Source organism: Notothenia rossii (genome assembly GCF_949606895.1).
Source record: "Notothenia rossii genome assembly, chromosome: 7".
Taxonomy (NCBI): domain Eukaryota; kingdom Metazoa; phylum Chordata; class Actinopteri; order Perciformes; family Nototheniidae; genus Notothenia; species Notothenia rossii.
The window spans coordinates 82,770,942-82,794,790 of NC_136905.1; the positions used below are offsets into that span (position 1 = coordinate 82,770,942).

Genomic DNA, 23,849 nt, shown 5'->3' on the forward strand with positions numbered 1-23,849 from the left:
ATCGGAGCAGCTGTTATTAAATCTTCTGAACTTTGGATAATTTCACTGATTTAAATTATACAAAAGTGAGCCCTCGCTGCTCTGGAGACTGAAGCCAGAGACAAACTCTATACCTAACACAAAGAGCTAATTAACGAGCTCAGCCTCAGCAGTGCATTGTGGGAGTTGATCAGCAAGGTAAGCCGGTTGTGTTGACCAATCAGAGAGCTCCTGTGAAGGTCGCAGTGGAGCAGAGGCGTCCAGCTGACCTTTAGAAGTCCTGCACTGACACATAACTGGAGGACAAGATGAGCAAAGACGTGTGTTTGTGTGTGTGTGTGTGTGTGTGTGTGTGTGTGTGTGTGTGTGTGTGTGTGTGTGTGTGTGTGTGTGTGTGTGTGTGTGTGTGTGTGTGTGTGTGTGTGTGTGTGTGTGTGTGTGTGTGTGTGTGTGTGTGTGTGTGTGTGTGTGTGTGTGTGTGTGTGTGTGTGTGTGTGTGTGTGTGTGTGCGTATTTAGGTGTTTTTTTATTAATATATGTGCATATAATATAAATATAATAAAATATGTGGAGCGATCACTGCCCTGTCCCCTGGAGCAAGGCAGCAATCGTACTCCATCTCCTCTCTCTCTGCTGAGGTCAGAGGACGGTCGCCTGCAGCTTCCCTCTCTCGGCTGATCCCTGTCCGACAGCGTGAAATTAATCTGTGAAGTGACACCTGTAATGTGGCTCAAATCCTCAGAGGAACTAAAGGGATTTTGGAAGACACTCTAACTCTGTGCCCTTTAGCAGAGCGGCGGGGTGAACGCCTGTGATTTTAAATATTTCAAACACTATCTCTAAGTTATTTTTCAGGTGTTTTGGAAGAGTGAAGTGAGCGAGAGGGAGGAACCAGTGACATTTAGTTTTGTTTAGTCTGGTTTGAAAAATTCCAAAATTGAAAACTGAAAATATAATTAATTATAAAACTGAATGTTCTGGTCAGTTCTGGTTCAACAAGCCAGGTTACAACAGATCGAAAGTTATGAAACCTAATGATTTGGTTTTATACAGACATTCAAGCATTATTTTGATTTCAAACTTTACAGAAAAAATAGATTTCCTGGTTTGTCTGGATTATTGAATCACCTAAATACTTGTTTAACCTCTCTTAATAACTTAAAACAGAACCTAAATATACCTATTTTCCAAAAGTGCTTTACGTACAGCCAACCAATCAGAGCAGACTGGGCTCTGGTTTTAGACAGAGGGTGAAAAGAGGTGCTGCATCACAGGCAGTATGAGAGAAATAAAGAGCTTTTTGAACATTAAAGCCTGGAGACATGTAGAGACACTACATACTGATATACACCTGAACATCAGCAGGAGAGGACTCTTTAAAGTAGAGACACTACATACTGATATACACCTGAACATCAGCAGGAGAGGACTCTTTAAAGTAGAGACACTATATACTGATATACACCTGAACATCAGCAGGAGAGGACTCTTTAAAGTAGAGACACTACATACTGATATACACCTGAACATCAGCAGGAGAGGACTCTTTAAAGTAGAGACACTACATACTGATATACACCTGAACATCAGCAGGAGAGGACTCTTTAAAGTAGAGACACTACATACTGATATATACCTGAACATCAGCAGGAGAGGACTCTTTAAAGTAGAGACACTACATACTGATATACACCTGAACATCAGCAGGAGAGGACTCTTTAAAGTAGAGGCACTACATACTGATATATACCTGAACATCAGCAGGAGAGGACTCTTTAAAGTAGAGACACTACATACTGATATACACCTGAACATCAGCAGGAGAGGACTCTTTAAAGTAGAGACACTACATACTGATATACACCTGAACATCAGCAGGAGAGGACTCTTTAAAGTAGAGACACTACATACTGATATACACCTGAACATCAGCAGGAGAGGACTCTTTAAAGTAGAGACACTACATACTGATATACACCTGAACATCAGCAGGAGAGGACTCTTTAAAGTAGAGACACTACATACTGATATACACCTGAACATCAGCAGGAGAGGACTCTTTAAAGTAGAGACACTACATACTGATATACACCTGAACATCAGCAGGAGAGGACTCTTTAAAGTAGAGACACTACATACTGATATACACCTGAACATCAGCAGGAGAGGACTCTTTAAAGTAGAGACACTACATACTGATATACACCTGAACATCAGCAGGAGAGGACTCTTTAAAGTAGAGGCACTACATACTGATGTGATCCTGAACATGTTTTTAATATGTCCTCTTTAATATTCAAATAAAATCTGTGTAACTGAAATTGTCAGATACAGGGCTTTCATTTTGTTGCAGCTTTATTGAAGCTCTATGATGTTTTTGAAGCTTTTACCATTCAATTAAAAATAAATCTTCTGTATGTCTGGTTCATATAGTTGAGCTCTGATGTAGCACTCGGATAAAAATAAACCCTCTTGATTCACTGAGCTTCAAGGCCAACCAGTGAGGCTTTTTATCTCTCCTCTTTCTTATTAGCAAATGTAGAAAATATTCAGGTGATGACTCACATCAAAGGCTGCAGATTATATCTGCTGGAGCTAATTAACTTAAAATATTCCATCAGTAGGTTGACGAAAGGCCAAAAATGAAATGAGTTTGGTGAATCTGCTTTTATAGAAGATAGCATACTAAACAGTGTTTCTGCCAGACCAGGGCTGAGAGGGCGTTCACCCCGGGAGCGCGCGGGGGGGGTGACTTGAATTTTGAGCCGTCCCGTTCCGTCATAGATAATATCTCTTTACGTATTAGTGATGGGAATTCTGGGTCTTTTTAGTGAGCCGGATCATTTGGCTCAGCTCACTATGAAGAGCCGGCTCCTAAACGGCTCTTCATGTTACCGCAGTTTACCACGGAGCCTCAGTTCCGCTGCTGCGAGGCTCCGGCGCTCGCAGTTCATGCGCATGCTCCACTAGCGCCCCCCGTCAAGGCTCGCCGGCAGTACACTTTCCGGCCCAATCCCAAACCACTCCCTCGACCCTACCCCTCCGTGACGGAGTGAACTCCTTCTGTAGCCACACTCGCAGCTCAATGAGGCTCCCTCCTGTCAGATGGAGGGAGTAAATACAGCAGCAAGCTTTGGGACGGCCTCCCCTCTCTCCGGCAGAAACAGGAAATGCCGTAACAGTCTGTAACAACGGTTTCAAATCAGCATCTCTTTGACAAAAAATGTAAATGAATAACTCAAATAAAACTCCAAACATCTTTCATTGTGTTTCAAAGCTCTTTTAGTTTTAAACCTGATGTTTAAAAGCTTCTTAGTTTTTGCAACAGTCTGTAAATATACACAACTTTATAATAAAATGCACACATTTACTTTTTTCTAGACTAAACACAGGTTTGATCCTAGGTTAAAACATATGAGGTTATCATGAGGTTGTTAACATCGCAGTTTATCAGTGGATGTTTTACTGGAACTCGAGTTCAGGGCGTTCCGAAATGACAGCAAGACGCCCCCCTGGCGGAAACGCTGATACTAAATACTGTAGAGAAACAAAACTCACTTTACCACAACAGGAATGTGTTCCACAGTTTTATCATGTAGGTTTCAGAGAAAAACCTCCAGGATTCAAATCAAGTAGCTTTTGGAACAACAAGAGAACAGAATGGAGACTCGATGTGAGACTTGCTGTATGGAGACTTGAGACAGTCCTGCAAGTACATTAGCTTTAAACAAGACAAACCATTGTTAGTGCTGCTGCATTGGCCTTAAGTAAGCGTAACATCTCCAGGTACTATGTACAGAAGAGAGGTTCGTTTTTTCATTGGCCAAGGTGCCCTGGAAACAACTGTGTTTCAGTCTCTGAAGATGTGTAGATGTTTTGCTCTCCTGATATCAATGGGGAGCTCGTTCCACCATTTTGGATCCAGGATAGCAAGGTAATCTGGGTCCCACTCGCAGTTGCATCTAAATTGAACCGAAATTCCTGCATCGTATCGCTCACATTTCTCCATGACTAATAGGGTATCTTTTGAAACCTTTACGTCAATAAAGCGCTGTGGTTTCCTTTATTTCCTTTCAACATTCATCTTGATTGCATGGTCTCATATTTCCTTTCTCTCTGTCTCTAACAGTCCCTCCCAACGTGGAGCCGGTGTACACAGAGTTCCGTCAATCTGCGATGAACATATGTAGACTTTTCTCTGTCCTGATATCAATAGGAAACTCATTCCACCATTTTGGAGCCAGGACAGCAACAAAGTGTTGAGGGGTTCCTACTGGCAGTTGCACAAAAACTCCTGCATCATATTCCACACATTTCTCCGATATTGTTGGGAAAATACTGAATGTACTCTCTCAATTTCAGAGTACACATGATAACAAAGGCCCAACTGTAGCTGTGTACATGACACGATGTCTGATTACCTAGACCTAGAGCATCAGGACTGTTTTAGTCAGATGTTTGAGAAAAAGTCAGATTTTTGAGTAAGGTCAGAATTTTGAGAAAAACACAGATTTTGGGGATTTTGAGTAAATGTCAAAATGTTGAGACATTTCAGAATTTTGAGATTTTGAGGAAAAAGTCAGAATTTTTATGATTTTGAGAAAAGGTCAGAATTTTGAGATTTTGAGAAAAAGTCAGATGTTTGAGAAAAAGTCAGATATTTTAGTAAAGTCAGAATTTTGAGAAAAACACAGATTTTTGGGATTTTGAGAAAAATTTCAGAATTTTGAGAAAATGTCAAAATGTTGAGAAATTTCAGAATTGTGAGACTTTGAGAAAAAGTCAGAATTTTTTGATTTTGAGGAAAAAGTCAGAATTTTTATGATTTTGAGAAAAAGTCAGAATTTTGAGATTTTGAGAAAAAGTCCGAATTTTGAGATTTTGAGAAAAAATCAGAATTTTAAGAAAAAGTCAGAAGTTTGAGATTTTGAGAAAAAGTCATTATTTTGTACAGGATGTATGATTACCGAGAAGAACCGGTATTCCTCCATCTTGTGACTGTGTAACTCCCTCTCTTGGATATCAGCATGTGAAGGACACTGTTCAGGAACTAGTCGATGCTCTGTATGTGATGACTACTTCTATTCAAGGTTCTTTATTTAGTAATGCGAACATAGCTACAGTGTAGTTATGCCAATGAAAATCTTAGGTCTCAGGCATGTCCAACAATGCAACACAAAACACAGATAAACAGCAAAATATAGAGCAAGTAAATAGTAAATACAAAAAGAAAAATAGTTTCAAAAAGTGAAATAATGCAATAAGAGTCTATAGGCAAGTTATTGGAATATGATATATTAGATACATAATTTCTAAATAGCAGCCAGATGAATATTATAGATGTTGTTTCAACAGTTCAGGTGTTTAACAGATTTTGCTTCAACAGTTCTGATGTGAAGAAGTTCCTCTCTGCTATATTGTATAGCAGAGTTTGTGCGGTCGGCTTGCATGTTCAAAGCAAACGGCAGAAAGTAAATAAACACTAAGACAATACGAAAAAGGGCAAAGTTGGAGAGGAGCCAAAGGACATTGCGGCCATTTTCACCGGCGCTTTATAAATACATGGATCCTGATATTGAAGCTCAAGCCGGTGACGATTGATATTTTTCTAACAGATATCATCATATGTTATGATAGCTCTGGGGTTTCTACAGTGTCTTGACAAACAAAGTTGTTGTTTCATCTTATATTTCCTGTCTCTCTGTCTCTCTCAGTTCCTCCCAACGTTGAGCCGGAGTACACAGAGATCCGGCAGGCTCTGGGCCGTGCGTTCAGCCTCACCTGCCGCCTGCTGAGAGCCCACCCGGCGCGCCTCCTCCGGTACGAGTGGAAGCTGGGGTCCCGCCTCCTCACCGTGGGACAGTTCAGCGAGCAGCGCGACGACACCAGCTACCAGGTTAAAGCTCTGAACCGCGAGGGCTACGGAGAGTACACCTGTGACATCACCAACGAGGCCGGGGCGGGCCGCTGCACCTTCCTGGTCACAGGTGAGTTCTGATGACTGGTGCATGATGGGAAGATGTCTGACACCTGAAGATGTGAACAGGTTGGGTTTCCTTCTTCTGGGGTCCAACATATTTATTGGAGTTACAGCTGGTTGATTTTGACATGTGTTGAATGACTTAATACTTGACTTGGAACTGTCTTTAACGAGTTGGGACTTCACTCATACAGGTCTCGGACAATACTTGACTTGACATCTTGAATGGCTAGAGACACTTTATTTGGACTTGAATGACTTACAGTAAATTGAACTTGTTTCAGGAAAGACTTGATGTGTCTTGAGTGACTTGACAGGGACGTGGCTCGAATGACTTGAGCCTTCATTTGAATCAGTATATAAATAGACCCTCCAGAAAAACGCGATTCTGCGATCGCAGAATTTACCGCATAATCATAATCATCAAAAAAACAATTGCTTTTACAATAAATAAACATTGAATGTGTTTAATTGAATAGTAAAGGGGTTTAACGTTAGTGGCAGTTTGTGTGTGAGAGAGAATAAATAAGACAGCCCAATATTTTTAAAAATTGTTATTCTTTTTCCACGCATATTTCGCAACTTTCCACAATTTCACCGCATAAAATCACATAAAAACCCTGCATGTTTAATCGCATAATCAAGGATTTTTGCCCGCGTTTTTCTGGAGGGTCTATATAAAGACTTGAAACTTAACTTGTCTCAGACTAGACTTGGCATGAACTTCTCTCAAGTCAACATCGAGCGATAGAATTACTAACAGAGCACTTATATACTAATAAAGGACTGGCTTATCTAGAGCCAGTTGAGTAGCACTTGAAATGTTTAGCTCTATGAAACCTGATGAACTTATATGATTCTGTTTTCTTCAAGTTTGTACTTTGTTGGTCGAACAAACTTATTGTAATTCGCTTTGGATAAAAGCGTCAGCTAAATGTAATGTAATGTAAAGTTACTTGAGACTCGACATGGACTCGTCTCATGTTACTTGAGAGATTGACATGGACTTTTCTTGAGTCCCTTGAGACTTGTCTAGAGTTGTTTGAGACTTAACATGGACTTGTTCCAAGTGACTTGGTACTTGGCATGGACTTACCTTCAATGACCTTGGATTTAACATGGACTTGTCTCGACTATTTTGCGTCATGACATGGCTTTCTACTTAGGACTTGAAATTGACTTGTCTGAAGTTCCTCGAGACGTAGCATGCCCTTGTTTTAAGTTCCTTGTTTTAAGTTCCTTGAAACTTGACACAGACTCATCCCGGGTTTCCTGAGGCTTGACATGAAATTGTCTTGAGTTTCTTGAAAGTTGCCTCGTGTCTCCGGTGAACACACAGTATTGTTGATGCGACTCTGCTAACAGGCCTCAGGTCTGCTGGGAACTTTAAAGCTGCTTTCAAAGTGCTAACATCTCCAGGACGAGAACACGATGATTAATTAGAGTTTATCTTCATCTTTAAATCCTGTGTGTTGGCACACTGAAGCAAGAGAGTTTCCTCAGGGGAGTTTTTTAAGTGTCATAAATAATAATGCGAAGCGCTCCAGGAAACCCTCACATCCTCTCAAACATCTGAACTGACAACAAACACTTCAGAAGATTAGAAAACTTCCTGTCTTCAATACCTGCTGCCTCTCTGCTGTTTAAGGCGAACAGATAACAGACTTCTATGTATTCAGACTTTGTGTGTGTGTGTGTGTACAACTTCTATCTGTTGTGTTCTTCTGAATTTCGTTGACTTGTGACACCTTTCTGCATTATATCAAGGAACATACCGTGTTTTTGCTTTTAATCTTCTATCTGTATTTAGATTTATTTGATTTACTTGCTGCAGAAACCTGATCCGACACAGTCAACATTTAGCCATACATATCAGGTTTGCACCACAGTACAAACTTTTCCTTTTCTCCAAGGACAGTCTGAGAGCCACAAATAGAAATCACTAATGAGCTGGGTTTTATTTAGATTTACATTTTCGGGCATCAGGAGAAGAACAGCCTTTAGTCACAAGAGTGCAGAATATGTGTGGAAGTAAAACAACATGTAAAGCTACAGTTCAGCCTACATTAAGCTGATTACTTCCAAAAACATTTTACAGTAAAAACATATATACTGGAGACCATGAAATATTTCAATCAAAACCAACTCCTGCAGAGAGTCTCTTGGTCAGGAGTCTGATCTCCGGTACATGAACTGATCTGAAGAATCCCCAGGTGGTCTCATTTGCTTCCTTTGGCGTCAAGGCTGCAGTTCGGCTCCTACAGTATGGGAAGTGTTGAAGGCGGCGAGTCTGTACGAAGGCTGGTATCAGAAGCATCTAAATCAAAGCCGGTGGAGTCAGGTGTACACGTTTGTATTCCTTAACCGCTTTAAACCCAAAGGAAAAATAAAATATCAGCCAGTCATCACCTGCACTGCTCAAAGCTAGACGTTGTGTACTGAGTTAGTTTGTAATAGTTTAATTGTAAGCAACTAGAAAGAAAAATAGCGTTAACTTTCGGTGTCTCTGAAGTCAATATTTCCATTCCCTAACACTTTTGATTGCGTTCATATGAACTTTGAAGCATTTGACGGTCAATAGCTGTCGTTAGAACTTATTTGAGGACCAAAGAATTTATCTGATGATTCTTGGAAAGATATTTTTATGGTTTGATCAAATATCAAGTCAAATATTCCCTGATGGTTTATCTTGGATTGGTCTTATACTGTAGTTGTTCCTCCTTTTGGTGGCTCCGTAGTTTTGAAACCTTGCATGGATAAAATACATATTTAACTAAGTCTGGAAAACTATTAAAACTCAGAAAACGAGGACTAAATGATCACATTTCCGGAATAGCTTTAGCAGCAGTTGGGGAGAAATAAAATAGTTTTTGGATAATTATCGTCTGGCCTCAAACGCTGACTTTGGTTATCAGAATCATAATGTGGTAAAACAGCTCAGAAATATACTCTGTGAATATAAAAAGCAGTTTTTATCTCTCACGTAAATGTGGAGAAGCCACTGAATCTCCAGACTGCTGTTTTTAACTAAGCGCCACTCTGTGAACTCCAGACGTCTCACAGGAAGTCGCCTCCCCTGATGAAAGCTCGCCTGCAGAGACTCGTCCTGTAAACTCCACGCTGGCGTTAAGCCTCTTATCACGCCGACCGCCGACGAGCAGCGCGTTCTGCAGGCAGCAACAGAAAGCAGCAGGAAGCAGCAGGCAGCGGTTAAAGAGGGGACGTTGTAAGCGCAGGATGGAGAGCTGATGGAAAATAACGGCGATTATGTCGGGCTTGTCGTTGCTAAGGTGAAGTTTGCGTTGTTAATCAGGTGTGAACACGCCGGTGGCATTTTAAACCTCGCTCATCCTGCAGCCGCCAATGAGACGGCAGCAGGGCTTCGGAATAAAACTGACAGCACAGAACAGAAAATCTGACAGCAAACTGTAAAACAAAACTCCAACAGGAACACTCTCCAGACTTTAGATCGTTAGACTCTTACTTAAACCTTCTTTCTCCACTCACATGTTTGGTTCAGTTTGTATGAACTATTTCCTCTGTTTGGTTTGGAGTTATTTTGGCTGATTTGAAAAGCTGTCAATAGGACTGAGGACCCAAGAAGAATCCTGATATCGATTTGGTTTGGTCCAATACCCCCAGTTTGGTGCATATCCTGCTTTGGTCGCATGTTCTGGTAAAAAATCTCTGGTGTTATAGTTGTTCGTGTCTAATATTTATTCCAGTATTCTGTTTTGGTTTGGTCCAATATTCTTTGTTGTTTTGTTTTGCTTGGGTCCAGTGTTTCTTCTGAATTCTCTTGTGTTTTTCAATTCAATTCATTACATTTATTAAAGCGCTTTTCCAGATCTCAAAGCGCTTTACAGATACACATTTCCCAGACCCATTTATCCACTGAAGTCTCCATCCTTTGTGTCGCTGGTGAACACTTCCGCCAACTCCGGTGGAAGTGTTTAACAGCGACACAGAGGTGTGGATGAAGCAGCATGTCCTTCTCCGGGCTGTCCTTAGACTCTCCATCAGAATCAGCTCCGATTAGACCTTTCTGAATCCCGACTGGATACACACTTCAGACATGTAATGGTCACGTACTGTGGACAATACCCACAGGAGCAAATTCATGTGAAGTGTCTTGCCCAAAGACACAACGGTCTGACGCATTGGCGGGTTTCGAACTGGTGTTCCCCAACACCTCTTGATCTGATGATCAACGCACAGCCCACTGCGCCACTCCGCCCCTTTTGTTCTGATTTGGTCCATTTTATATCAAATACTCTCAGTTTTTTTAATGTAGGTTGGTCCAATATTTTCCCGTTGTTTAATCTATGTTTTAGTCAGACATTAAGGCCATTATCCCCTGGTGTTATAGCTCTGATTTGGTCCAATACCTAGTCCAATATTCTATGTTTTTTTAGCTTGGTTATTTCCAGTGTTTGTTTTGTATTTCTATGGGTATGGTCTAATATTCTCTGAAGGGTGAGCTCCGATTTGTCCAATATTTGTTCCTGAATATCGATATATTTGGTCATAAGCTCAGTTTCTTTAGTTTTAATTTGGTATAACATTTAGTCCAATATTCTCTGGTGGTTTAATCAATATATTGATCCAAAATTCCCTGGTGTTCTAGCTCTGGTTTGGTCCAATATATTTTGGATTTTCTTTGGCTTGGTCCAGTATTTGTTTTGTATTCTAGTGTTTTGGCTCTGGTTGCGTCTTTATTGGTGCAATAGTGTCTTGTGTTTGAGTTCCATTTTTAAATCCAATATTCTCTGTTGTTATAGCTCTGGCTTCGTCCAAACTCACTTCCGATATTCTATGTATTTATTTCGGTTTGGTTCAATGTTTAGTTGCATTTCCCTGCTGTTTTGAGTTGGTGTAATATGTGTGCAATATTCTCTTGTGTTTTAGTTCTGGGTTAATTAAATATTTAGTATTTTTAGCTCTGCACTCATCCAATATCTGGTCCTGAATACTCTGGGGTTTAAGTTTGTTTTTCATGAAGCTTTAGCTATCATGACGTCTGAGTAAACTCTGTCCCGCAGCCTGTAAGGAAAGGCAGGAAATGGACACTGAGTAAGGATTATTTTGACAAACTACTGAAATGAAGTTTAAATGGAAAATGTGTCCCTGTGGATGCAGCTGAGTCAGCCAATCAGGACTCAGCTCTGTGTTATCAGGTCGGCCATGTTGGAGGTTTCGTCCAGTCAGGTGAGTATTTCTTCTTTGGTGGTTTAATCCTCCAAACTGCACATCAGCAGGAACACACACAAGTGGACTGACACTGTGTGTGTAAGTGACAGGGAGGCATGAAAACATGCTGTTACACACATGTACTGTACACACACACACACACACACACACACACACACACACACACACACACACACACACACACACACACACACAGTTTACTGTCATATTAAGTTAAGCTTCATAATCCTGCTGCCTCTAATATTAACACACCCTTCTTCTTCCTAGCTGTTTCTACTTCTCCGTTGTGTTCTTTGCCACATTGACTGAATCGATCTCAGACTGAATGTGACAGTGAAACATTCAAACTGTTTGATCATGCTTCTGGTTGCTTTAGCTTAATGCGTTGTGTGCATCTCTGTGATTGGGTGTTTGTTATTGAAATGCACCTTGGGAATCGTAGTTTAACTCTCTCTCTGCTTCCTGCCCTGTGTCTCCTCAGGGAAGGCCCACGCTCCGGAGTTTTACTACGACACGTACAGCGCTCTGTGGCAGAACCGGCCTCGGGTCTACGGCTTCAAGCTGCAGTGGACCCAGATGGAGCCCGGCACCGTGGACCGGATCCTGGCCTACAGACTCGGCATCAGACAGGTCGGTCAAACTGTTATCTCAAGGCTCATGTTCAGACTCCAACCAACAGTATCTATAAGTCAAACCTGTGTATAAGTTGCTCTTAACAAAACATTTGTTGTTAAAGGTGGGGTAGGTAATTCACTTCAGACACACTTGTTTTTATATTCCATGGAATGCTCTTAACATCCCGATAGCAATGAGTAAATTAAATGCTTTGACAATAAATACATACAAATATTTCATCTGTGGAAGCCGTGGCGCTGTAAAAAGCCCCGGCTCGCGGCAGATAACTGGATGGCCTACCTGCCTGTCAGCCTTCCATCTGTGCACAAACTTATCTCGTGCCCTCATTGGTCATGTGCGCGTTCTTGTGTGTTGGAGGAGGGGCTCTGTGAGGAAGTCTGAAGGTAGGGGCAGATTTTCTTCGGTTGTGTATTTTCTAATTTTACTGCACTCGAGCTGGTTTCTCCATCCTTACCTACCCTACCTTTAAGAGAAAAAAAACACATATAGGGTGTGGTTTTGGCGCAGTGGTTAGAGCGTTGGTCATCAGCTCAAGGGGCGTTGGTGAACTTCAGTTCGAATCCCGCCTCGGCCGCCACTGCGTCAGGCCGTTGTGTCCTTGGGCAAGACACTTTACCCGCAATTGCCCCTGTGGGTAAAGTCCACAGCAATGACTCTTACATGTCTAATATGTGTAATGAGTAATTGTAAAAACTCCGGGGGAAGTGTTTAACAGCGACACAGATGTAGCAGCATGTCCTGCTCCGGGCTGTCCTCAGACTCTCCATCAGAATCAGCTCCGATCAGACCTTTCTGAATCCCGACAGGATGGTGTCGGTCGGCACTGAAGCCCATGCTGTGTCCATCCATCCCACAAGATCCTGGAAAGTTACGTGACGCATCCTCCCGGTTGCCGTGACTTTTTTCTTCTTCGTTGGTACAGCAGTTTTCAGTTGTCCCGATTGTATACACTGCCATCTCTTGTCCGTAGTTTCAACGCAGTCAGACAAAATACAATATATAAGCCGCTTCGGAGTATATGTCTGAAAATACGGTATTTGTCTATCTACTAACAAGTGTGTGTGTCAAATAGGGTTGCTCAATTAATCGTATTTCGAGATCGAAAACAACATAATCGAAATGAAACGATTATTTTTTTTATTTTTTTTTTTCAGTTGAATTTACTTAAAGTTCAGGGTAATCAACTGTTAAAAACATACTGTTCATATTTTTTTTCAATAAATGGATGTTTTCAAAGTAAATGGATAATCGTTTTTAATAATCGTGATATCAATTATTGAACCAAATAATCGAGATTATGATTTTTGCCATAATCGAGCAGCCCTAGTGTCAAAGCCTTTTAATCTTCTACCTCTGTGCCATAGCGCTCCATTGTTATCAACAAAGTATTTAACACACGTTAATAACAAACTCTTGGTGACATATTCCTTCATAACCATGAACACAATGAAGTTCATTCCCACATCATCCAGCTGCCCCAAATACTCACCAGAGCGCCAAATGTGGATTAATACGCTGCTGAAAGTAGTCCACAACAAATCACTTCATCCCTCATTAAATAACAACAACAAAGACCAGCTGTTTTAGGAAGACTTCTTTAAACGGGAAAATATATAGTCAGGCTGCATTGATGAAAAAAAATATATACAACACAAGACTGTTGCTTTAATAAATCACTCTTTATAATCAGTCCTTGAAACTTTTCATCAAAAGCAGCAGCTAGTGTGGCGTTTGGATACTACTTGGACCCCAAAGCAGAGACTGACACAAATAAAGTTTCAATGTGTTTAATAAAGGAAGGTAGTCCACGGCAGGTACTGACGACAGGGAGCTGGCTGGCTGCAGTAGGTCCAAAAACAAAGCTGAGGGAAAACATTCCCGACAAAAACTCAAAAGCTCCTCAAAAAAACTGCAAAGTGAACAAAAACAGAATCCAGGCTGCAGGAAGGCACTCCGTGGAACAGCATGTCCCTCTCTGGCAGAGAAGTGAGGTGAGGGCCAGGCTCTTAAAGAGCAGGTTGATCGTGTGAGTGGGGACAGGTGTGCCTCATCTGCAGCCAGGAGTATACCAGCCACGCCCCCTGTCACACACCAGCCCTGCAGAGACGGAGAGACAGAGTAGTGAGGGGTAAAAGGAGCAAACAACAAGGAAAACGCAACAACAAAAAACCCCATCCACAAACATAACAGCTAGATTTTTTATACATAAAGTATGTTTGTTATTTAATCTAATCATCAAATATATAAAACAGAGTTTTTAGGACTCTTGTAATAACTTTTTATTGACTTCTCGTGTTCTTGTTTACGAACTGTTATTGAGATTTTTGTGTTTTTAGTCGTAAATGTGACAAATGACTTTAATGAACTCTTCGTTTGGTTTATGTGCCGCTGGTTACAGCCAATAAAAACCGATGAGGCAGTAAACAAGTCCACAGGCTTTATGAGCCAGTAAAGATATTCAGATTAAACCAATCAGACTGTGTGTTTTTGTTCACATGATTGTGTCTTAGTGCAGTGAAATTGAGTCTGTGTTTAAGGGTGAGAATGTGTAGTACCCATGGGCGTAGGAAGAATCCTCGATGTGGGTGTGGACAGGTGGTGGACCTCACCTCCTCTAGGGGGGTCCGGGGGCATTAAATATTGAAGTTAAATCAGCTGCACTTTGAGAGCAACATTAGGGACTAAATCTATGGATACATCTCTCAACACAGATATGAAACAGAACTGTAAACAGATTTACTTTTTGCATATTTTACAAATCACTCCCCATTTACCTGTATTTCTGTATTACTGTCCTATAGTATGAGTTGGAATTATTTCATACCTGTTTTTCTCTTGTTTTTTATAACTATAATGATCATATAAAGGTGTGCCTTGGAAATACTTATTTACATAAACGATTACCAAACCGTTTGAGACCCACTACTTAGACTAAAGTGAACTATCTAAACCCTCAGAGAGTCCTTCACCTCGCTGAGCTGTAGCTATCAGCCTCTCAGTCTGACAGGAGAGGACTCTCCCTCCACCTCTCAGAGAGTCCTTCACCTCCCTGAGCTGTAGCTATCAGCCTCTCAGTCTGACAGGAGAGGACTCTCCTCCACCTCTCAGAGAGTCCTTCACCTCACTGAGCTGTAGCTATCAGCCTCTCAGTCTGACAGGAGAGGACTCTCCCTCCACCTCTTTAATAACAGCGCCTTATAACCGGGTGCTAGTGGAGCACGCTCGTGAACTGTTAGCGCCGGAGCCTTGCAGCGTCGAAACTGTGGCGCGCATAATTTTACAACTAAAGACACAGCTACACTAAAAACGCAGCATGTGTACGGCTCTGAGAATCTGCCTTGGTACAAAGTAGCAGTGAAAACATGGGGCGGAGTTTCATTGATTTGGGCATTCTCTCAATAATAGTGGAATGGATTTGATAATGAAGCACTGACACGGCGCTCTACAGAGAGAGGCGAGTGGAGAGACCGATTCACGGACTTTCCACATAGTAAAAGTGGGGGGGTCTAAACTGATCATTTTAAAAGGTGGGGGGGAATTGTCCCACCCTCATATAATGGCTGCGCCGCCCATGGTAGTCCTTACCACATTCTCAAAGAAATAGGGATAATGTACCTTTACTATAAAACTGCAGGAACTTTGAATGCTAACACTTCCATTGGGAGTCACTAGAATGTAGCTAACAGCAGGAATCTGTCATAGTGGAAGAAGAGAAAGCCCTGATAACTAAGTATCTACACACAGTCAGTTTTATAAAGGTCACATTTCCAGGTGAATAACGGAGAACGAGATCAGGTGAGTCAACACAGAGGAAAGCTTCTGAACTTCGGATAGAACTCTACAGAAACTGTATAAATGTTGATAAATATATCATAGTAAACTATACACGTACAAATATATGATACACTCTTCTTCTATTAACTTAATTGTATTCAACCAAATATTTGAAGACACCATAGAATCATAAACATACATGACACATTGACTTTTTATAAACTAAACTAGATTAAGTTTGAACATAAACCATTATACGGATTTGATCAGATTGGACTGAGGACTCCGCACACACACTGTTCATATGCATAAGAAATGTCATTATCTTTTTTAATCTATACACACATCATCTATTGCACTTCTGTCCGTCCTGGGAGAGGGATCCTCCTCTGCTTCTCTCCCCGAGGTTTCTACCATTTCCCCGTTAATTGTGGGATTTCTTTGGGACCTTCACCTTGCACCTGCGAGGGTCTCAGGACAGAAGGTGTACGCTAAGGTCTCCTGAGACTAAAGTGTGATTTGTGATATTGAGCTGTATTATTATTACGATGTAATTCATTGAATTGATTGTTACACACAGTGTGTACCTGATGCTCCTCCTGCAGCACCAGCCTGGCTTTAGAGAAAAAGGAGGAAGAGGAGAAAGTGGAGGAGGGCGTGTTGCCATGGCAACTGTCCTGTCTTTTCATTCACACTGAGCAGTGTGCTGCAGAGAGAGAGAGAGAGAGAAAGGGAGAGAAGGGAGGAAGTGCTGATAGGACAGAAAATGATAAGAAGACGAGGATCCAGAGAGACTGGAGGAAGAAACTTAGTGAGTTTACAGGAGAGACGAGAGAGAGAGAGGGGAGAGAGAAGAGAGAGAGAGGGGAGAGAGAAGAGAGAGAGAGGGGAGGGAGAAGAGAGAGAGAGGGGAGAGAGAAGAGAGAGAGAGGGGAGGGGGAGAGGATGAGGAGGAGGAAGTGTTCAACACACGTACTGTATCTCCGGCTAAATCACACCATCTCCTTAATTCCGCACGCAGATTGTTCTTATGTGTCAAAACTATATTATAAGTTGAAACCTCAACCTCGTCGTCCTTCCACACATTTCAGGTTCTGTTCAGATATATTCAATATTTTCTTATGATTTGCGAAAACTGCCAAAGAATAATACGCTTCACCTTGTTGACGTGGCCTTCGTCGCCACCTACTGGCCTGGCAGGCGCTTGAAGTCATTTTTGACTCGGCCGAAGATATCTTGGATCGTGGAGGTCGTGTGGACTTCTTTAACGGAGGATATAAATGTCTGTTACTGTGTAATATAATGGAATGTATTTAATATATAAAGTAGCTTCTTCAGGTCTCTATTCTGGTGAACAAAAGCTCTTTGGCCTTATGATCCGCCACCAGCAAACAATAAGACTGGAGTGATATTGCCAACCCTCCAGACACTTGCCTGGATAACCCTCTCTTTTGTTATGGTCAACAAAACTTGATTTCATCGCCACCTACTGGCCTGGCAGGCGCTTGAAGTCATTTTTGACTCGGCCGAAGATATTTTGGATCGTGGAGGTCGTGCGGACTTCTTTAACGGAGGAGACCCTCTCTTTTGTTACGGTCAACAAAACTTGGTTTGAGTAAAAGGAGGACAGAACCAGTTTCCATCGAGATTATCTAAAAAAAAAAAGAACCCCCCTTAAGTCTTCTAATCTTTCTCTATGGACGGTCTGAATCTTATGTCATGTCAAAGAGTGCAGAAAGTTCAGAGTGATGTAAGAATTCAGGTTATAGATTAAGATTAAGGTCAGTGTATGGCAGAGGAATGTGATTTGTGCGCCTCATTCGGGACAAAAACCACTTTCTGTGTGTGTGTGTGTGTGATTCAGATGACTCAGTCCCGCTGGTGGGAGCAGGAGATTCCCATCGAGGGAAACGTCCAGAAGGGAGAGCTGCTGACCTACAACCTGACTGAACTCATCAAACCTGAGTCCTACCTGGTGCGCCTCACCCCCATCACCCGCTACGGAGAGGGCGACGCCACTGAGCGCATCATCACCTACAGCGGTAACGTTTCCTCTCTTCAACACCTATATCGCCTCGAATTTTCACATTTGTAATAGTCCACAGTTATATTCTTTCCCGAAATACATTTTGCAAAGTTTATTGTTAGTGTTGTTGTTTCAAACCTGTACCGTTATATTGATGTTTGGCGCCCCCTGTGGTCGTGTCACCCACCTGCAACATTACATCACATTTCTCACGATGCCTTTCCTTCAATAATACATTTAATCGCTCTGTATGAATGGGGTGTGAATCATGACTTGTAAATGTAAAGTGCTTTGAGGGGTCTTAAAGACTGGACAAATATCTATATTGATCCAGTCCATTTACCTTCTACCATTACGGCCCGTCCACACAGCAGCGTTAAAAAATCTTCCAACGCTTCTGCCCATTGACTTTGAATGGGGTGACGTCACTTTGCCTCACTTTTCGCCAAACTGCATTGTGGGAAAGCAAAGCGGAGATTTCCAGGCATCTCAGGATTTAAAAGTTGAGCAATGTTCAACTTTTGAAGCTGAGGTGGAAGCGTCAGCCAATCAAATCCCGTTTATGCAAATCTGACAGTACAAGCGCTAGCCAATCAAACTGCGTGCAAGCTGGGAGAGCCAGACCGCAGTTCATTTCCTATATTCCTAACAAAATGGAGGAGAGATTAATTATTGCGGTGGCAAATCACCCGGTTCTTTATGGCCAGTCCCTATTTACTTACCGGGATACAAACCGGAGGAACCAGGCATGGAGGGAGGTGGCAGAGACAGTGGGTGAAACTGGTAGGTTTTCGCCTGTTTGGAGAGTTTATATCCAGTTTACTTCGTTTTAACATTGTTATTGCTTTGTCTGTCGGGGCGGGAGATTCATGTGATTGGTTGTTGGTCGCAAAAAATCCCCAAGCTTCAGACACGCCCACCTCCAAGATTATTTTAACGCTGCTGTGTGGACGTACCGTTACTCCGTTGTGCTAACTATAAAGGGTAGCCTAAGCTTTTGCCAATGCAACTCCACACTTCCCGCAAAGTTGTTTCGCAACAAAAGGACAGCACTGAATAATTTCCTTTGTTCTGCTTTTATGATATTAATGCAAAACATTTCAGCATGCTAAGTGGAGTGAACATCGATTAAAGAAAAAACGCAACTTAAAAGTTAATATAAATAATCTGAAAATAAAAACAGCAGTTTGTTAAGCAGGGACAATAGTTTTCACAGTGGTGGGTTTGCTGTCTGAAATATTATGTTGACTATATTAGATCAACAGATTCAACATCAACAGCAGTTCAGAAAACAGGAAATATGATTCAATGTAAAAAAAGTCTCTGTTACGATAAAAATAAAGGTTTAGAATTATTTGTTTTGCTTTGCTTGAGAGGATAGCATGTTTATTAATATGTATACCTGTGCTCATCCCAGAATGATTGAGACCTAAATATGAGATTTAAGAGATGTTTGTTTATTTCCTGCGGTGCTGTGTTGCTGACACACTGCTTCTCTATGAAAAACAAACACTGGAAAAACAAGATAAAAAATAAATGTCACACAGAAATCCTGACGGGAATAAAAAAAAGAGAAGTGACTGATGACACACTCACAGCGGGACGCGACGACACACAACGAAAACAAAAGAAAAGAGACGATTCCTTTCGCTGCTCTGAAGTGGAGTTTTGACAGACTGTCAGTGAACGCCTCGCCCCGCTCACCTCCTCCTGATCGTCACATTAACTCCTCACGGGGGGATATTCAAACAGGAAGTTCACCACCCGACATCTACAGGTGTTTGTTCTGAGCTGCAGTAAAGTCAATTAAATATCACATTTATCAACGTACTGTAGTTGCCCTGCTGCCTTCACGTGTCTGCAAGGATTTATAAGATCAAGAAGAACAGGAAGAACAAGGACTTCATTAATCCCACAACAGAAATATTCCGGTTTCACTCTCCATCCTTAACGCATTAGGTCTGATATACATTCATAAATACATGCATTTTATGGAGAGGTGCAATATTTTGGCATCAAGGAGCAGTTGGGTCTTCAGAGGGGCCCACAAAGTGAACAGTTACCAGTACACACCACCTTTGATTGGTTTTGTTGGTCATTATGGGACTCGAACCAGTGACCATTAGGTACCAAAGTCAAAAAGCCAACAGGCTGAGCTACTGCCAATATGAAGATGTTTTTATAAAGTGACGAGCAGCTGTGGACAACATAACATGTTATAATACTTCATAATGATTTATACAATGTTCCTCAAAGGTTTCTGCTTTAAAGTCAATTCAATTCAAAACCTTTATTGATTCAGGTGAAAACCCATTGAGATCATTGACCTCTTTTTCAATGGTGGCCTGCTGCAAGTAGGTTCCAACATGAATACAAACATGACAGAAAAACAAAGAGGACATCATATGGCATATTTACATTGACTACAGTTTGTATAGCTCGTAGCATTTACAGATACCAACAGTTTCCGATTGGATAGCATCTATCCTTGCTTTAAAAACATGTAATGGAACCAAACTGCTCAACTTCCATTCCTTTTGCAGACTGTTCCAAGTTAGCGGAGCTGCGCATCTTAAAGCTGTATTCCCTAACGGCCCGTCTACTTTACAGGCATGAACAAATCCTGAAGCTGGGCGTGTCTGAAGCTTGGCGATTGTTTGCGAGCAACCAATCACATGAATCTCCCGCCCCCGACATACAAAGCAATAGCAATGTTAAAACGAAGTAAACTGGATATAAACTCTCCAAACAGGCGAAAACCTACCAGTTTCACCCACTGTCTCTGCCTCCTCCCTCCATGCCTGGTTCCTCCGGTTTGTATCCCGGTAAATAGTTCCGGTCGTAAAGAACCGGGTGATTTGCTACCGTAATATCTCGTTTGGAATATGAGGAAATGAACTGCGGTCTGGCTCTCCCAGCTTGCACGCGGTTTGATTGGCTAGCACTTGCACTGGCGGGATTTGCATAAACGGGATTTGATTGGCTGATGCCAAGCATCGAGCCTCAAAAGTTGAACATTGTTCGACTTTTGATGCCGATAGATGCTCGTGATGCTTGCAAAGCCATGCCATGCTCCCCACAATGCAGTTCGGCGAAGATTAAAAATCTTCTACGTCACCCCATTCAAGTGAATGGGCGAAGCGTTGAAAGCATTTTTTGATGCCTGTAGTGTAGACGTACCGTAAGACAGTCCTAGCAATTGGAACATTTAATACAACCACAGCATTCGATCTCAGGCAGTAAAAGAGTGAAGAGGATTTTTTTTCCTATCCATAGTCAATACGGTATGCCTCCAGGGAAACTAAGCGATGTACTGCTGTGGACGAAGGCTGCAGCAAAATGAAACTAAAAAGTGAATTTGTGTGAAGGATTTTATTTGTATCGTTTGAGCGACAGAGACAACTTTCTTTCTTAATGTTCATATCATGATACCATCACCAAATTATCATTGGTGCGAAACAGACGTTTATTCTCAGAAATAAAGACGCAATTTCCATCGATATCCCTGCAGCGCTTTCTGTGTTCCCTGAAAGGAATTGAGGGACGAAGTTTTTTACTCCAGATTTCATACCCTACTTTGTTTCCTCACCTGTTCATCTGTTTATTAATTTGTATCTGATATTCGTGTGTGTGTGTGTGTGTGTGTGTGTGTGTGTGTGTGTGTGTGTGTGTGTGTGTGTGTGTGTGTGTGTGTGTGTGTGTGTGTGTGTGTGTGTGTGTGTGTGTGTGTGTGTGTGTGTGTGTGTGTGTGTGTGTGTGTGTGTGTGTGTGTGTGTGTGTGTGTGTGTGTGTGTGTGTGTGTGTGTGTGTGTGTGTGTGTGTGTGTGTCCTCCTATCTTCACACTGTCCCAGATCTGTAGCACTAACTCAAAACTAGCGCTGCTAAAACGCTGCGACATCACACACGCCTGCAGGACACACACACACACACACACACACACACACACACACACACACACACTTTGTGTTATTTTCTTTAAGGTTGCAGTTTTTAACCTGCAGAAAACAGGACAGATGTTCAGATTGTGTTAAAGGACAAACTTGGTTCATTGCTACTTGGATATTATTTTTGCAGTTCAAAGGAAACAGACGTTCATGATACGTCAGCGCCCGAGCTAGTAGAAAAAAGTGGTGTTGAACTTTTGTGTTCAAAGTGACATTTTAATCAGAGAGATTATTACAACTGACAAGAAGCAGAGGATGATGACTTGTTTAATTTTCAAATTGAAATACCCTTTCTTGTTTTACATCAATTGTCACTCAAAACAGAAAATCAGTGTTTGAGTTTAAGAACTTGAACCAAATGTAATAAAAACGTGAAATGTTAACGTTGCTTTTAAGAACTTTTTTTGTAAAGTATCTTTAAATACCCCGTAAAACCGCTCTATCAAAAAAAAGGAATTATTATTATTCTGTGAAATACTTAATCTTTCCCTTGAAAATAGATTTTCTGACTGTGTGATTTATTTACACAAATTTTCAAAATAAAAGAAATGACACTTTTCCAGCTTCCATTTAAATGCTATAAGATGCTTTTTGCTAAGAAACGCCCAGGTGGAGTTAATGTTCCAGAAATAAGGAGCGAGCTATGTTTACAATATAGTGTCCTCACTTCCAAGTACTAAAAAGTGGTCCTCACTATGATATAAATACAAGCACACACACACAAAATTAGTGCTGGTTGATAACGAAGCACAAGCTTGTTGCCAAACGACGCAGCAGCTGTTTGTGCACTCACAGTTTCCAACAGCTGCACTGAGTGTGTCAGACATGTGGTGTAATTAGTTTTCGCCCTGAAAATCCAATTTGAAAACAGCTGACTGTCAAACCTGCCGCTAAGTTCACATCTCTACTTTTTGTTTTATTCTGAAAGAAAGGTTCCTGGTGTTGTCTGGAATTTCCTTCATTTTATTTCCTTGACATTTGCTGATACGATAATCTTAAATGTAATGTAAATGGTTAATGCACGCATGGATGTGAATAGGACAAAAAGGTTGTATATTGTTATATTAAATTATTATCTTTTGTCCCTTCACAGCTCCTGTTAACCCACATCTCAGTAAGTATCTTCACAAATAATTAAACAGATCACACTTTAAATGTATTTCCCTTTAAGTTTATGCTTCTACTATATGTAATTTGTGTGTGTGTGTGTGTGTGTGTGTGTGTGTGTGTGTGTGTGTGTGTGTGTGTGTGTGTGTGTGTGTGTGTGTGTGTGTGTGTGTGTGTGTGTGTGTGTGTGTGTGTGTGTGTGTGTGTGTGTGTGTGTGTGTGTGTGTGTGTGTGTGTGTGTGTGTGTGTGTGTGTGTGTGTGTGTGTGTGTGTGTGTGTGTGTGTGTGTGTGTGTGTGTGTTCAGGGGAGTTCCAGTGTGGCTTCGAGGACGAGGCGGTGTGTTTGTTCTCTCAGGACAAAACGGACGTGTTCGATTGGACGCGTCACAGCGCCGCCACGCGAGACAGCAAATACACACCGAACACCGGACCCAGCACCGACCACGCCGGCACCAAGACGGGTACACACACACACACACACACACACACACACACACACACACACACACACACTTTCTGTTTTTATGCTTTATTGTGTTGCACTGTTGGAGGAGCCTGTGACCTAAGATTTTCATCGTCATAACTACACTGTAGCTATGTACGTATGACTAATACAAGCCTTGAGCACACACACACACACACACACACACACACACACACACACACACACACACACACACACACACACACACACACACACGTACTTCAAAAGTAGTGGGGAAAAATTGGCCATTTCCAAAAGACCTTGCCCCAAGAATAAACGACACCTATGCATGTATAATCAAATCAGCGTACTCTGATACAGATATCAAATGGCTTCCTTAATCCTCTCTTTCTGTGTCAGTCTGAGACATCATTAAACTCAAGTGTGTGAGTTTTCTTACAGCTGATGTTCAGACTGTTTCCTTTCTTACCGTTCTGCTCCGTTCTCGTTATTTTGTGTTTTTTCGACGCCAGCAGCCCTGAGAGTAGGCGGAGGGCTGAGGATAAAACAATGACACTAAGTTTTAATCATTGTTCTGAACTCACGAGACGGACCGTTTCTGATTCGTGTCGTTCAGAAGAGTCGACGCCCACTCTCAACACGATAAGAGGCTGAGAATAAACGCAGCAGCGCAGCACCCGGAGGAGCCTCAGCTGACTGAATGAGAGCAGCCTGACGGACACGCTGCAGTTTGTTCTGCTGCCGAG

The 23,849-nt window shown here is 41.7% G+C and overlaps 1 protein-coding gene across 1 annotated transcript in view; it reads left to right on the top strand.

Annotated features, from left to right (window-relative positions):
• LOC307046953 (MAM domain-containing glycosylphosphatidylinositol anchor protein 2-like) overlaps positions 1 to 23,849 on the top strand; it is a 128,884-nt gene that overhangs the window by 91,042 nt on the left and 13,993 nt on the right. The window contains exons 9-13 of the mRNA XM_079693624.1: positions 5,694 to 5,966; positions 11,652 to 11,800; positions 17,445 to 17,622; positions 22,645 to 22,665; positions 22,964 to 23,119. Of these exons, the coding sequence (XP_079549750.1) occupies positions 5,694 to 5,966; positions 11,652 to 11,800; positions 17,445 to 17,622; positions 22,645 to 22,665; positions 22,964 to 23,119 (777 nt within the window). The remainder of the gene's footprint in view (positions 1 to 5,693; positions 5,967 to 11,651; positions 11,801 to 17,444; positions 17,623 to 22,644; positions 22,666 to 22,963; positions 23,120 to 23,849) is intronic.